This window comes from Aethina tumida, chromosome 7 (genome assembly GCF_024364675.1).
Source record: "Aethina tumida isolate Nest 87 chromosome 7, icAetTumi1.1, whole genome shotgun sequence".
Classification (NCBI taxonomy): Eukaryota; Metazoa; Arthropoda; class Insecta; order Coleoptera; family Nitidulidae; genus Aethina; species Aethina tumida.
In genome coordinates, this window is record NC_065441.1 from 17,058,669 (window position 1) to 17,070,963 (window position 12,295).

The 12,295-nt window shown below is 32.6% G+C and overlaps 3 protein-coding genes across 3 annotated transcripts; 2 read left to right on the forward strand and 1 right to left on the reverse strand.

Annotated features, from left to right (window-relative positions):
- Positions 1–4,270: 4,270 nt before the first annotated feature.
- LOC109599563 (uncharacterized) lies at positions 4,271–5,452 on the forward strand. Its single transcript, XM_020015571.2, has 5 exons — positions 4,271–4,344; positions 4,407–4,930; positions 4,980–5,082; positions 5,135–5,238; positions 5,296–5,452. The coding sequence occupies exons 1-5, from the start codon at positions 4,297–4,299 to the stop codon at positions 5,369–5,371; spliced, it is 855 nt and encodes a 284-aa protein (XP_019871130.2). The 5' UTR covers positions 4,271–4,296; the 3' UTR covers positions 5,372–5,452.
- Positions 5,453–6,065: 613 nt separating this feature from the next.
- LOC109599558 (electron transfer flavoprotein-ubiquinone oxidoreductase, mitochondrial) lies at positions 6,066–8,733 on the forward strand. The gene is made up of 5 exons (XM_020015566.2): positions 6,066–6,239; positions 6,545–6,646; positions 6,769–7,416; positions 7,477–8,115; positions 8,197–8,733. Exons 1-5 carry the CDS (start codon positions 6,212–6,214, stop codon positions 8,580–8,582), a joined length of 1,803 nt encoding a protein of 600 aa, XP_019871125.2. The 5' UTR covers positions 6,066–6,211; the 3' UTR covers positions 8,583–8,733.
- A 46-nt stretch (positions 8,734–8,779) lies between these two features.
- LOC109599560 (zinc finger protein ZFP2) lies at positions 8,780–11,717 on the reverse strand. The gene is made up of 6 exons (XM_020015568.2): positions 11,417–11,717; positions 11,001–11,358; positions 10,562–10,885; positions 9,941–10,497; positions 9,611–9,882; positions 8,780–9,558 (listed from the first exon to the last, which is right to left on the reverse strand). The coding sequence occupies exons 1-6, from the start codon at positions 11,585–11,587 to the stop codon at positions 9,318–9,320; spliced, it is 1,923 nt and encodes a 640-aa protein (XP_019871127.1). The 5' UTR covers positions 11,588–11,717; the 3' UTR covers positions 8,780–9,317.
- Between the last annotated feature and the right edge of the window lie 578 nt (positions 11,718–12,295).

The window sequence follows — 12,295 nt, forward strand, 5'->3', positions numbered from 1 at the left end:
AACTAGATGAGAGAACCAAAAGAAATGTCGATCTAATAATATGCTTTTTTGAATACTTAGGCATCATACTTTTATTACTGTCACAAGTTTTGGCGTTCTTTTTCTTACCGATTAGTGGAGCAAAAAAGGACGTTCATTTTGCCGTGGAGTTTTTAGATAAGAACCTCAAAAACGAATTTCTCCATGATACATTAATCAATTTATTTTTTGCCAGTTTTCATTTTGTTTTATTTATTTCGGTGCTACAAGCTTTGGTGCCGATGTATTTAAGTTTGCAGTGTATTTTTCAAATTGTTAATCTGACATATTTAATTTCACATATTTGTTCAGATATGGAATGCAAAGATGCTAAGTTAAAAGAAAATGAAAAATGTCAGAAACTAATTGAAAAGAGACTAATTTTTTGTATCAAATATCATCAGGAAATAACGAGGTAAGTGAATTAGTTATGAAACACTGCGTTGTTTAAGTTTTCGTGGCAGAATTTCAGGGCGTTTAAAATCCATGATCTATTATCCAATGTTAATTCAAACAACTGCTGTCATGATTTTTGCTATAGGAGTAATGTTTGAAATGTTTAACAAGGTATGTAAACAACTAAGTGATCTTCATTTCTAAACATCCAACTGTACCTCAGGAACGTCAAGAGAATACAACAGTAAGGAACATCTCTCAGATGTGCTTGATGTTAACAATCGCAGGTTCATTGTCAGTTATAGGACAAATGTTCAGTGACGAGGTGTGTTGAGAATTTAATTAATTTTTAATATAATGAATAGAAATATAAAACGTTTCAGTCTCATAAAATATTCAGTGTCAGTTGTAAGCTTCCCTGGCATTTATGGAATGCCAGAAATCAGAAAATATTATTAATATTTTTAAGTAATTGCGTCACTCAACAAAAACTTGTTACATCTGATTCTGTTTCTCTGGATTACAATTACATTATTAAGGTATGAATAAAATTAAATGTTATTTTATTCTTATTATGATTATATTTTAGGTTGTTACTAATCTGTATTCTGTAGGTACAGCTTTGTATAAGTTTAATTACAGGAAAAATAAGTAGTAATGATACAAGAAATTATTATCTACAAATAATATGTATACAATTTCTTTTAATATGTTGCTTGTGATTAAAATTAATTAAATAAATTTACAAATCACATCATACATTTGTTTAAATATTTAAATTTCAAATTAAATTTCGAATTAAAGTGACATCTATTCATAACAATTTTACCTTTTAAAACAGTGACATCTACTACAAAATGTTCGTAACATAATTAAATGAAATAGATATCTTTATCAAGGTTTCTTAAAAAAAATTGGGTATATAACAGGGGTAGCCAAGCTCCTTGATGGTCCGAGCCATTTTTCAAAAGTTTTGCGAGCCGCAATTAAATACATATTTAAAAGGTATTAAAAAAATTGTTTACAGAAATTATATTCATTAAAATGTATAAATAAAAGTACAAAATATGTGTATTGTATTTAAATATTAAAAATTAAACACATTTATTTCACTTCTGTTGATAATTCTGGAATGAAAAGGGAACTCAGGTACATTTATCGAGAGCCAGAATTAATCCTACAAAGAGTCGCATGTGGCTCGCGAGCAGCAGGTTGGCCACCCCTGGTATATAATAATAATAACAATGTTTATTTCCAACAGTTATAAACCATTTAAGAAACATAGAAATAAAATAATGACATAAATATCAGTATACATATATAAATGTAACAAAATATTTTGAATTAAGATAAGATAAGATAAGAAGAACGGATGGGTGGAATTATAAAAGATACCTATCAATCAAATCAAACTATCAATCAATCGTTGGTAGGAGAAGTGGTAGGAGACGCCCGACGTGACGGCGCAGTGGTGGCATGCGCGAGAGCTGCGCGTGAGCTGCGCGTGGTACTGGACAGTACTTGGACATTGCAACATTACTTTATTTTTTTAAAATAAGAGAATTTTTCTAAAATAAAAGTAGCCTAAGTTACCCCTTATTGTAACAGAGCTAGAAAACCGTTATTTAATTGCGTCGTGGGAGGATTTTAGACCACCACTTGGTTTAGGTATTCACGTATTTTTTTCAGATTTTGAATGGTTTTCTTAAAACTTATCTTGCATATGTTAACCATAAAATAGTCGTAAAATCGTACAAAATTTATGTATACGTTACTTGATTTTTAACGGATTTCCTTTCGAACCCTCATCAAGCGCCAGGGTGTAGTCGCACAGTTGGTCATACTTTTATTACTGTCACAAGTTTTGGCGTACTTTTTCTTACCCATTAGCGGAGCAAAAAGAGATGTCCACTTTGCCGTGGAGTGTTTAGATACGAACCTCAAAAACGAATTTCTCCATGATACATTAATCAATTTATTTTTTGCCAGTTTTCATTTTGTTTATTCTATTTCGGTGCTGCAAGTTTTGGTGCCGATGTATTTAAGTTTGCAGTGTATTTTTCAAATTGTTAATCTGACATATTTAATTTCACATATTTGTTCAGATATGAAATGCAAAGATGCTAAGTTAAAAGAAAATGAAAAATGTCAGAAACTAATTGAAAAGAGACTAATTTTTTGTATCAAATATCATCAGGAAATAACGAGGTAAGTGAATTAGTTATAAAACACTGCGTTGTTTAAGTTTTCGTGGCAGAATTTCAGGGCGTTTAAAATCCATGATCTATTATCCAATGTTAATTCAAACAACTGCTGTCATGATTTTTGCTATAGGAGTAATGTTTGAAATGTTTAACAAGGTATGTAAACAACTAAGTGATCTTCATTTCTAAACATCCAATTATACCTCAGGAACGTCAAGAGAATACAACAGTAAGGAACATCTTTGAGATGTGCTTGATGTTAACAATCGTAGGTTCGTTTTCAGTTATAGGACAAATGTTCAGTGACAAGGTGTGTTGAGAATTTAATTAATTTTTAATATAATGAATAAAAATATAAAACGTTTCAGTCTCATAAAATATTCAGTGTCAGTTATAATCTTCCTGGGCATTTATGGAATGCCAGAAATCAGAAAATATTATTAATATTTTTAAGTAATTGCGTCACTCAACAGAAACTTGTTACATCTGATTCTGTTTCTCTGGACTACAATTACATTATTAAGGTATGAAAAAAATTAAATGTTATTTTATACTTATTGTGATTATATTTTAGGTTGTTACGAATCTGTATTCTGTAGGTACAGCTTTGTATAAGTTTAATAACAGGAAAAATAAGTAGTAATGGTACAAGAAATTATTATCTATAAATAATATGTATACAATTTCTTTTAATATGTTGCTTGTGATTAAAATTAATTAAATAAGTTTACAAATCACACCATACATTTGTTTAAATATTTAAATTTCAAATTAAATTTCAACATAAAGTGACATCTGTCCGTAACAATTTTACCTTTTAAAACAGTGACATCTACTACTAAGTGTCCGTAATTAAGTGAAATAGAAATCTTTATCAATTTGCGTTAAAAATGTTTGTATATGTAAAGATAGAACAGTAAATATTAAGGTATTAACATAGATAGTAAGTAACTAATTGGAATTCCTGTAAAATAAATAAACATGACACATTTACTACATTACCGACTACGCAAATGCAATTGTATTTCTCAATCTCATAAATCTACATGCACTAAATTAGCTTATTCATTGCAGTATTTTATTAATTATACAACAATTGAATAGTTAATTAACAAAAAAACAACTACTAATAGTATAATTATCAATGCAAAAAATCTTTCAAGGTATAAGCCTCCAAGTTATAATGCAATAATAAGAAAATACCCAAAATGAAGCAGTTTTTATCAAAATCAAATAGATTATGTTAATCGTTACAATTACATTAAGTGTATAAGTTAAATTATGTCATTAAGGGTAAACCTATAATAGCTGCGTTCCGTGCAAACTTCTTGTGAATTTGCTTTTGACTACAAAAGAGAACAAGTAATTTGCGAGGATACAATGGACAACTCAAAACGACTTAATGGTAAAATTATTTCTTACTAAGATCAAAATAACAATTCTAGGATTTTTAGGTTTACCAGATTATGAAACTTTTGAAGTTCTAAATGGTAATATTATAATATTTTTTACCATCTATAAGAATAATCAGTTTTCAGAGTCAACTTTTAAACTTTTGTCAGTGACACAATTTCTGGTCAAAATTCCATATGCGGGATTAATTTTCCTGTTCACTTTGGTCTTACCACATACTTTCAGTATATGTTTAACAATCTTCTATTTCTTCAACGTATTCACGATGGAATTTTTTGTAAAATACGCTGCAACAACTTTGGGTTTCAGCTATGTAAGTATATTATTTCTTCAACAAACCAGACCATCATAATATCATTTCTAATATATCTATAGGTTACGTCTGCAATGATCTTAACGTATTTTAGTTTAAACGATTTAGTATACCTTATCGAGAAAAGCAAGAAAATAAACCGAACTTTAGATCAACTCGATGAGGCAACCAAAAGAAATGTCGATCTAATAATACGCTTCTTTGATTACTTAGGCATCATACTTTTATTACTATCACAAGTTATGGCGTACTTTTTCTTACCGATTAGCGGAGCAAAAAGGGATGTCCACTTTGCCGTGGATTTTTTAGATACGAACCTCAAAAACGAATTTCTCCATGATACATTAATCAATTTATTTTTTGCCAGTTTTCATTTTGTTTATTTCATTTCGGTACTGCAAGGTTTGGTGCCGATGTATTTAAGTTTGCAGTGTATTTTTCAAATTGTTAATCTGACATATTTAATTTCAAATATTTGTTCAGATATGGACTGCAAAGATGTTAAGTTAAAAGAAAATGAAAAATGTCAGAAAATAATTGAAAAGAGACTAATTTTTTGTATCAAATATCATCAGGAAATAACGAAGTAAGTGAGTTAATTATAAAACACAGCGTTCTTTAAGTTTTCGTGGCAGAATTTCAGGGCGATTAAAATCCATGATCTATTATCCAATGTTAATTCAAACAACTGGTATCATGATTTTGTCTATAGGAATACTGTTTGAAATGTTTAACAAGGTATGTAAACAACTAAGTGATCTTCATTTCTAAACATCCAATTATACCCCAGGAACGTCAAGAGAATACAACAGTAAGGAACATCTTTGAGATGTGTTTGATGTTAACAATCGTAGGTTCGTTGTCAGTTATAGGACAAATGTTCAGTGACGAGGTGTATTGAGAATTTATTTAATTTTTAATATAATGAATAAAATATATAAAACGTTTCAGTCTAATAAAATATTCAGTGTCAGTTGTAAGCTTCCCTGGCATTTATGGAATGCCAGAAATCAGAAAATATTATTAATATTTTTAAGTAATTGCGTCACTCAACAAAAACTTGTTACATCTGAATCTGTTTCTATGGATTACAATTTCACTATTAAGGTGAATGAAAAAATTAAATGTTATTTTATAGTTATTGTGATTATATTTTAGGTTGTTATGAATCTATATTCTGTAGGAACAGCTTTGTATCAATTTAATTACAGGAAAAATAAGTAGTAATGGTACAAGAAATTATTATCAACAGATTATATGTATATAATTTTTTTTAATATGTGGCGTGTGATTAAAATTATTTAAATAAATTTACAAATCACATCATACATTTGTTTAAATATTTAAATTTAAAATTAAATTTCGAATTAAAGTGAAGTCTATCCGTAACAATTTTACCTTTTATAACAGTGACATCTATTACAAAGTGTCCGTATTTACATGAGATAGATATCTTTATCAAGTTGCGTTAAAAAAATAAGAACTGTATGGTTATTTTAATAGGTGATTTTATTAATTCTTAAAGTGTACTGTAAATATTCAATGCGTTCAAATTTAAATAAATAAAACTGATTGCGACTGGTGATGTAGTGTCCCACTACAAATTTCTAGACTGTTTATATATTCAGTCCTGCAAACAGGCAACGTAGCCAATTGTAGCCACTTGTAGCGCTTTGTTCTTATCACCCAAATATAAATTGGCGGACTTTCAACCTAATCATCATGTGTGTTCAGCAGAAACGGCAACGGTGAACTCTTATGTCAACATCATCATATGGCTGTTACCTACATTGGCTGTTTACGTTTTCTTATTCATTTGTTATAAAGTGTACATATTTAGTTTTGTTAGGTCAAAATCAAGTTAACCATGAATTTAGTTAAGAATATTAAATTAGGTAAGTGTTTATTAATTCAAAAAAATGCGCTCGATTAATAGAACAATTTGGTCCGCTTTAAAAACAGCTGCAAATATTCTATTTTTATATTTTCAATATAAATTTTTAATTAATATTTGTATTTATTTCAATGAAAACTATTTTCATCTAATAAATTTATTGCGGAAAGATATAGTTTAAAATTAATAACTTTGACCTTTGGACCATGTAAACTTTGGTTCATGTTTTGGTCTGTAAACATTTTACATATCTAAACTGATTACTCAACCTATTTTTTTAAAAATCTGTTTATTTTCGGTTTACAGGTAAACAGTTAAGAACTTTCGCAAGATGTTATTCAGACCAATTTCCGAAACTCACCACACATTATACAGTGTGTCCAAGAGAAAACGATCCAAGATGGAAAGGTAATGCAATCAACCCATCCATTTACTGAAAGTATCAACTAATTAATAAAAAATTAAATGAGTTTTTCCAATTTAATAATTCTTTTTAATGCAATATGTAAAATTATTTTGTGTTTCTATAGAGGTAAATATGGAACGTTTTTCGGATGAAACGGACATTCTAATAATAGGAGGAGGTCCTGCGGGTCTGAGCGCCGCAATCAGAGCCAAACAATTAGCAGATAAAGACGGCAAAGAACTGAAAGTAACCGTCGTGGAAAAAGCCTCCGAAGTCGGTGGTCACATATTATCAGGTGCAGTAATACAACCAACTGCCTTGGACGAACTCATACCCAACTGGAAGGAATTGGTTGAACCCAATTTGCTCACTCCAGTTAAAGAGGATAAGTTCGGATTCTTGACAGAAACGGGAAGGATCTCAATTCCAGTTTTGCCTGGTACTCCTATGTACAATCACGGCAACTACATCGTGAGATTGGGACACGTTGTCAGGTGGTTGGGCGAGCAAGCTGAAGCTTTGGGTGTCGAGATATATCCGGGTTATGCCGCTTCTGAGGTTTTATATCATGAAGACGGTAGCGTCAAAGGTGTGGCGACTAACGATGTAGGTATCGCTAAAGATGGTAGTCCAAAGGACAGTTTTGAAAGAGGCATGGAATTACATGCGAAATGCACGATCTTCTCTGAAGGTTGTCATGGACATCTCACCAAAGGGCTCATCAGGAAGTTCAACCTTAGAGACGCAGCTCATCCACAAACTTATGGATTAGGTAGTTTGACATGCAAATTCCCATTTGACTGATTAAATGCAAGTTGGTGATATATTTAAGGTATCAAAGAACTGTGGGAAGTCGATCCATCTCAACACAGTCCTGGTAGGGTGGAACACACATTTGGTTGGCCCCTTGACATCCACACTTATGGTGGCTCCTTCTTGTACCATTTAGACCAGCCAACTCCAACAATTGCAGTAGGCTTCGTAGTCGGTTTGGACTATTCAAATCCCTACTTGAGTCCTTTCCGCGAGTTCCAAAGATTCAAACATCATCCATCAGTGAAGCACTATTTTGAGAACGGCAAACGTGTGGCGTACGGTGCCAGAGCTTTGGTCGAAGGTGGATTCCAAAGCATCCCAAAATTGACTTTCCCCGGCGGTTGTCTTATAGGAGATACAGCCGGATTCCTCAACGTGCCCAAGATCAAGGGAACGCACAACGCTATGAAGAGTGGAATTTTAGCTGCCGAAAGTGTGTACGAAACCATAAACGGGGAAAGCCAGTCCACGGCAGGTTTCGAACCAAAATCCTACGAAGATAAGTTTAAGAGCAGCTGGATTTACAAAGAACTGAAAGCTGTAAGGAACATCAGACCAAGTTTCCACAATCCTTTAGGATTGTATGGAGGGCTGGCGTATAGTGCTTTCTCCATTGTAATCGGAGGACGTGAACCATGGACCTTGAAACACGGAGGTAATTTTATCTTATTAATTTGAAATTTTATTGAAATATTTGACATTTTTAAATATTAACTATGTTATTGTTCTTTATCAGACCCTGACAATGCAAGATTAAAACCAGCCAAAGACTGTAAACCCATCGACTACCCCAAACCAGACGGAAAAATCAGCTTCGACCTCCTGACATCCGTGGCTCTCACCGGAACGAATCATGAAGGCGATCAACCGGCCCATTTGACCCTCAAAGACGACACTGTTCCCGTCAAAACCAACTTGAATCTTTACGACGGTCCAGAGGGTAGATTTTGCCCTGCTGGCGTCTACGAATTTGTACCAGTCGAAAGTGGCGATGGGAAAAAGTTGCAAATCAACGCACAGAACTGCATCCACTGCAAGACTTGTGATATCAAGGATCCCACGCAGAATATCAACTGGGTTGTACCAGAAGGTGGCGGCGGACCTGCTTACAATGGAATGTAATTTTTTGGCTGAAATTTTGTTTAGATTTACGACCAGTTTCAAACATTGATTACGTATTTATTGTTTTGTTGTTTATTATAAGTGACTACAACAATTTTTGTATATAATATATACACATTTTTTGTATTTTATTAAAACGACTTTTACTACATTGGTTTGACTCATTTTGAATTCAAGGTAAATAAATTAAACGTCAGTCCCAATTTAAAACTTATATATTTAAAATACATATAAATTTTGGACGTTTTAAAATCAAAAATAACAGTATAAAATATCGCGCGTTAAAAGAAGCCGACTAAATAAAAAAATTGTACAATTCTATCTACATATTTAGTTTTGCTGAGCAAATATCACTAAAATTGATTATTTTAAACATTTCATATAGTAATTGCAATTGTTTTCTAGCAAGCTGTTCTAATAATATTAGGACCTGTTAAGGAGTATGAGATCACTTGTAAGTGAACTGGAAAAACAAATATAAACATGAAGCAGTCTTAAAAATTAAATAATATTCAGATATGGCATAACTGGCTCAAAGTTGGCCGGTAAAAACTGTAAAAAAAATAAAAGTATAATTAAAAATAACCGCTTAACATATATGGAAGTAGAAATAAAATTCAACAAATAACAATTACAAAACCCCAATGACAATAATATCACATTTTTTACACGACCAACTAAAAAACCATCGACATTAAAACATTTGTTTTATAACAGTACCTACAGTTGTCTTGCTTACAAACTAATATATTTCTTATTACAATGCTTCTTGGCATGAACCGATAGATCAGACGAAGTCGTGAACTTGCGGTCACATAGCGCACAAGAGTACGGTTTTTCCCCAGTGTGAATCCTAATATGCACCTTCAAACTGGACGACTGCGTGAACTTTTTATTGCAAATGAAGCACGTGTACGGCTTTTCTCCCGTATGAGTACGCATGTGTTTTTCTAAATACTGGTGTCTCGTAAATTGCCTGCAAACAAAAAAAAGATAAATTACGTGTAACATAAGGAGCAGTTTGTTACCTTTCGCAAATCGTACAGGTGGACAGATTCTCTCCGGTGTGTGTGCGGGTGTGTTCGTGTAGATAGGCGGCGGTGGTGAACTTTTTGTCGCAAGTCACGCAACTAAACTTCTCGCCCGTGTGCTTCATCATGTGTGTTTGAAGTTCGGAGGCGTAATTGCAAATCTTGTCGCACAAATTGCACTTGTACGGTTGTTTGCCCGTGTGTTCACGCATGTGCACCGTCAACTGGGACGAGTGCGTGAATTTCGCATTGCACAACTTACAACACACCTAAACAATAAACGTAAATACTTGAATTCAGTTACGAACAAATTGTAAGGGCTACTACCTTTTCACCAGTGTGTTTCCTCATGTGAACGTTGAGATGGCTGGATTGAGTGAATGTCTTATCGCAGACGGTGCAGGAGTAGGGTCGTTCGCCGGTGTGCGTTTTTATGTGGGAGTTGAGGATGTACGTGCTGGCGAACTTTTTGCCACAAGTCAAGCAACTGAAAGGTTTCTCGCCCGTGTGGGTGCGCATGTGAACTTTCAGATCGGCTGCCGTGAGGCAGCGACGATCGCAGCAAGTGCAGGCGTAAGGTTTCTCGCCAGTGTGACTCTTCATGTGCATCGTCAGTTCGCCTTTGATGGTAAATCGCTTGTTGCAGACGGCACACATGAACGGTTTTTCGCCGGTATGTCGTCTGATATGCTCCCGCAAATGGGACGAGTGGTAGAACCTTTTCTCGCAGTATTTACATTCGAAAGGTTTCTCTCCCGTATGGGTGCGCATGTGGATTCTTAAATTAGCGTTTTTACGATAGTTTTTGCCACACACTCCGCAGGTGAACTGTTTAACCTCAGAGTTTTCTTGTTTTACTGGGGATGGAGGTCTACACTGAACACCTACAAAAAATATTGCATATATATTTATGTTTTTTATAAATGCTAAAACAAAATATAATTATACCTGTTGTCCTTTTTATTACATATCTTTGTTGCACAACAGCTGGTTGTTGTACTTGTTGTTGCTGTATTGGTTCTTGGACTTGAACTTGCACAGTTTGAATTGGTTGTTGTTGCTGTTGAAGTTGTTGAGGTATTTGTTGGGTGTGTATTTGAATGTGTTGCTGTTGCATGCAATTATTACTTTGTGTTTGTAATGATGTTGTTTTTTGTTCAATAATAATTGGTGTTTGAAGTTGTTGAATTTCAACATGTTGATGCTGATTTTCATGGATTTGATCTGTTTGGATATGCTGAATTTGATGATTCTGAATTTCCTCTAAGTAGTCTAAAACAAACAAACAGAATCAAATTACTGATAAACTTACATACATACATTAGTCAATGAAAGAAATAAAATGTTACAATGTGAACATTAATTAATTTTAATTATTTTTACCAACCTTTGGATTGTGATACATCAGGAGTGGAGCTTCTAGAAGGGATGTCCAACTCCTGATCATTTTTGGAACTTTCCTCGTCATTGTCCAAAAAATGTTTCAAATGAATATACTCAGAATTTTGTGGTTCATCAATAATCTCTGTAATAGCCTCAGGTGTACTTGTGGGTATTACAAAATCAAATTTTGTGGGAGTTGTAAGAATTCTCCCCACGGAATTTTTGTCATCATTAGCGTGTGCAAAATATCTTTGCAATGTGTGATCAGATTGAAGACAAACTATTCGAAAGTCATAGGATATTCTAAGGCGGTCTATACAATTTGAACATATTAAATAAGGTATATCATCCTTTTGCCATACCTAAAACATACATTTTTTAAAATCTAAACTGAATATTTTTAGATTCGATATTTCTTACAACTTCGGAAACGCAAGCGAAGAGTTTGTCGCAGAATTTAATCGAGTCGTTGTCCTGTACATCGGTAGGCGTTAATGCACAATCAGAACGTAAACAGGCTCTACAACAATCGGCCACATTGTCCATCGACAATACATTAGGGCTGGTCCTGAAAGTTATCTCGGTTGTCATAACAATAACCTCAACTTTTCAACCACTGCAAATGTTTACAGACAAAAATCACAAACGAAAGGTTATTTTAAGAAAAACATGTACAATAAACTCCATTTTATTTATGCCAGTTCGGCCACCTAAGCGCTGCTATTCCCCATTATTGCCCAGGCCGTATGTTTATTTAGTACAAACATAATTAAACTATTACATAACTATTTATATATAATATCAATACAAATATTTCATGTTTTTTTTTTAATTTTTATACTGTTATTAAATCTATATTATACGACTAATATAGTTTTCTATCAATGTTTCGTAGTTCGGCCACAAGAGTCGCTTCTTTCCCATATGAAGTATTGTATCCCCGATATTATAAGACAAAAATATTAATAAAAAAAAATTAATACTAGTTTTTAAAAATAAATTATAAATGGTGTTTACGAAAAAATTTATTTGATCAGTAAATAAAACACTTATTTAATCCATATTATTTTATTAAATTATTATAACAATTAATCGCGACAACTAAACATATTATATAGTAACAAGAAAATAAAATATATACAGATATAAATATAGACATAAAATGAATTATTAAAAGAAACAAAATATATTAATGTATCATATGGTAAATATACAATAAAAATATCACAAATACTTGTGTCTATAATACAATTAAAACGATAAAAATGCTTTAAAACAATGATTACAAAATAGATATTT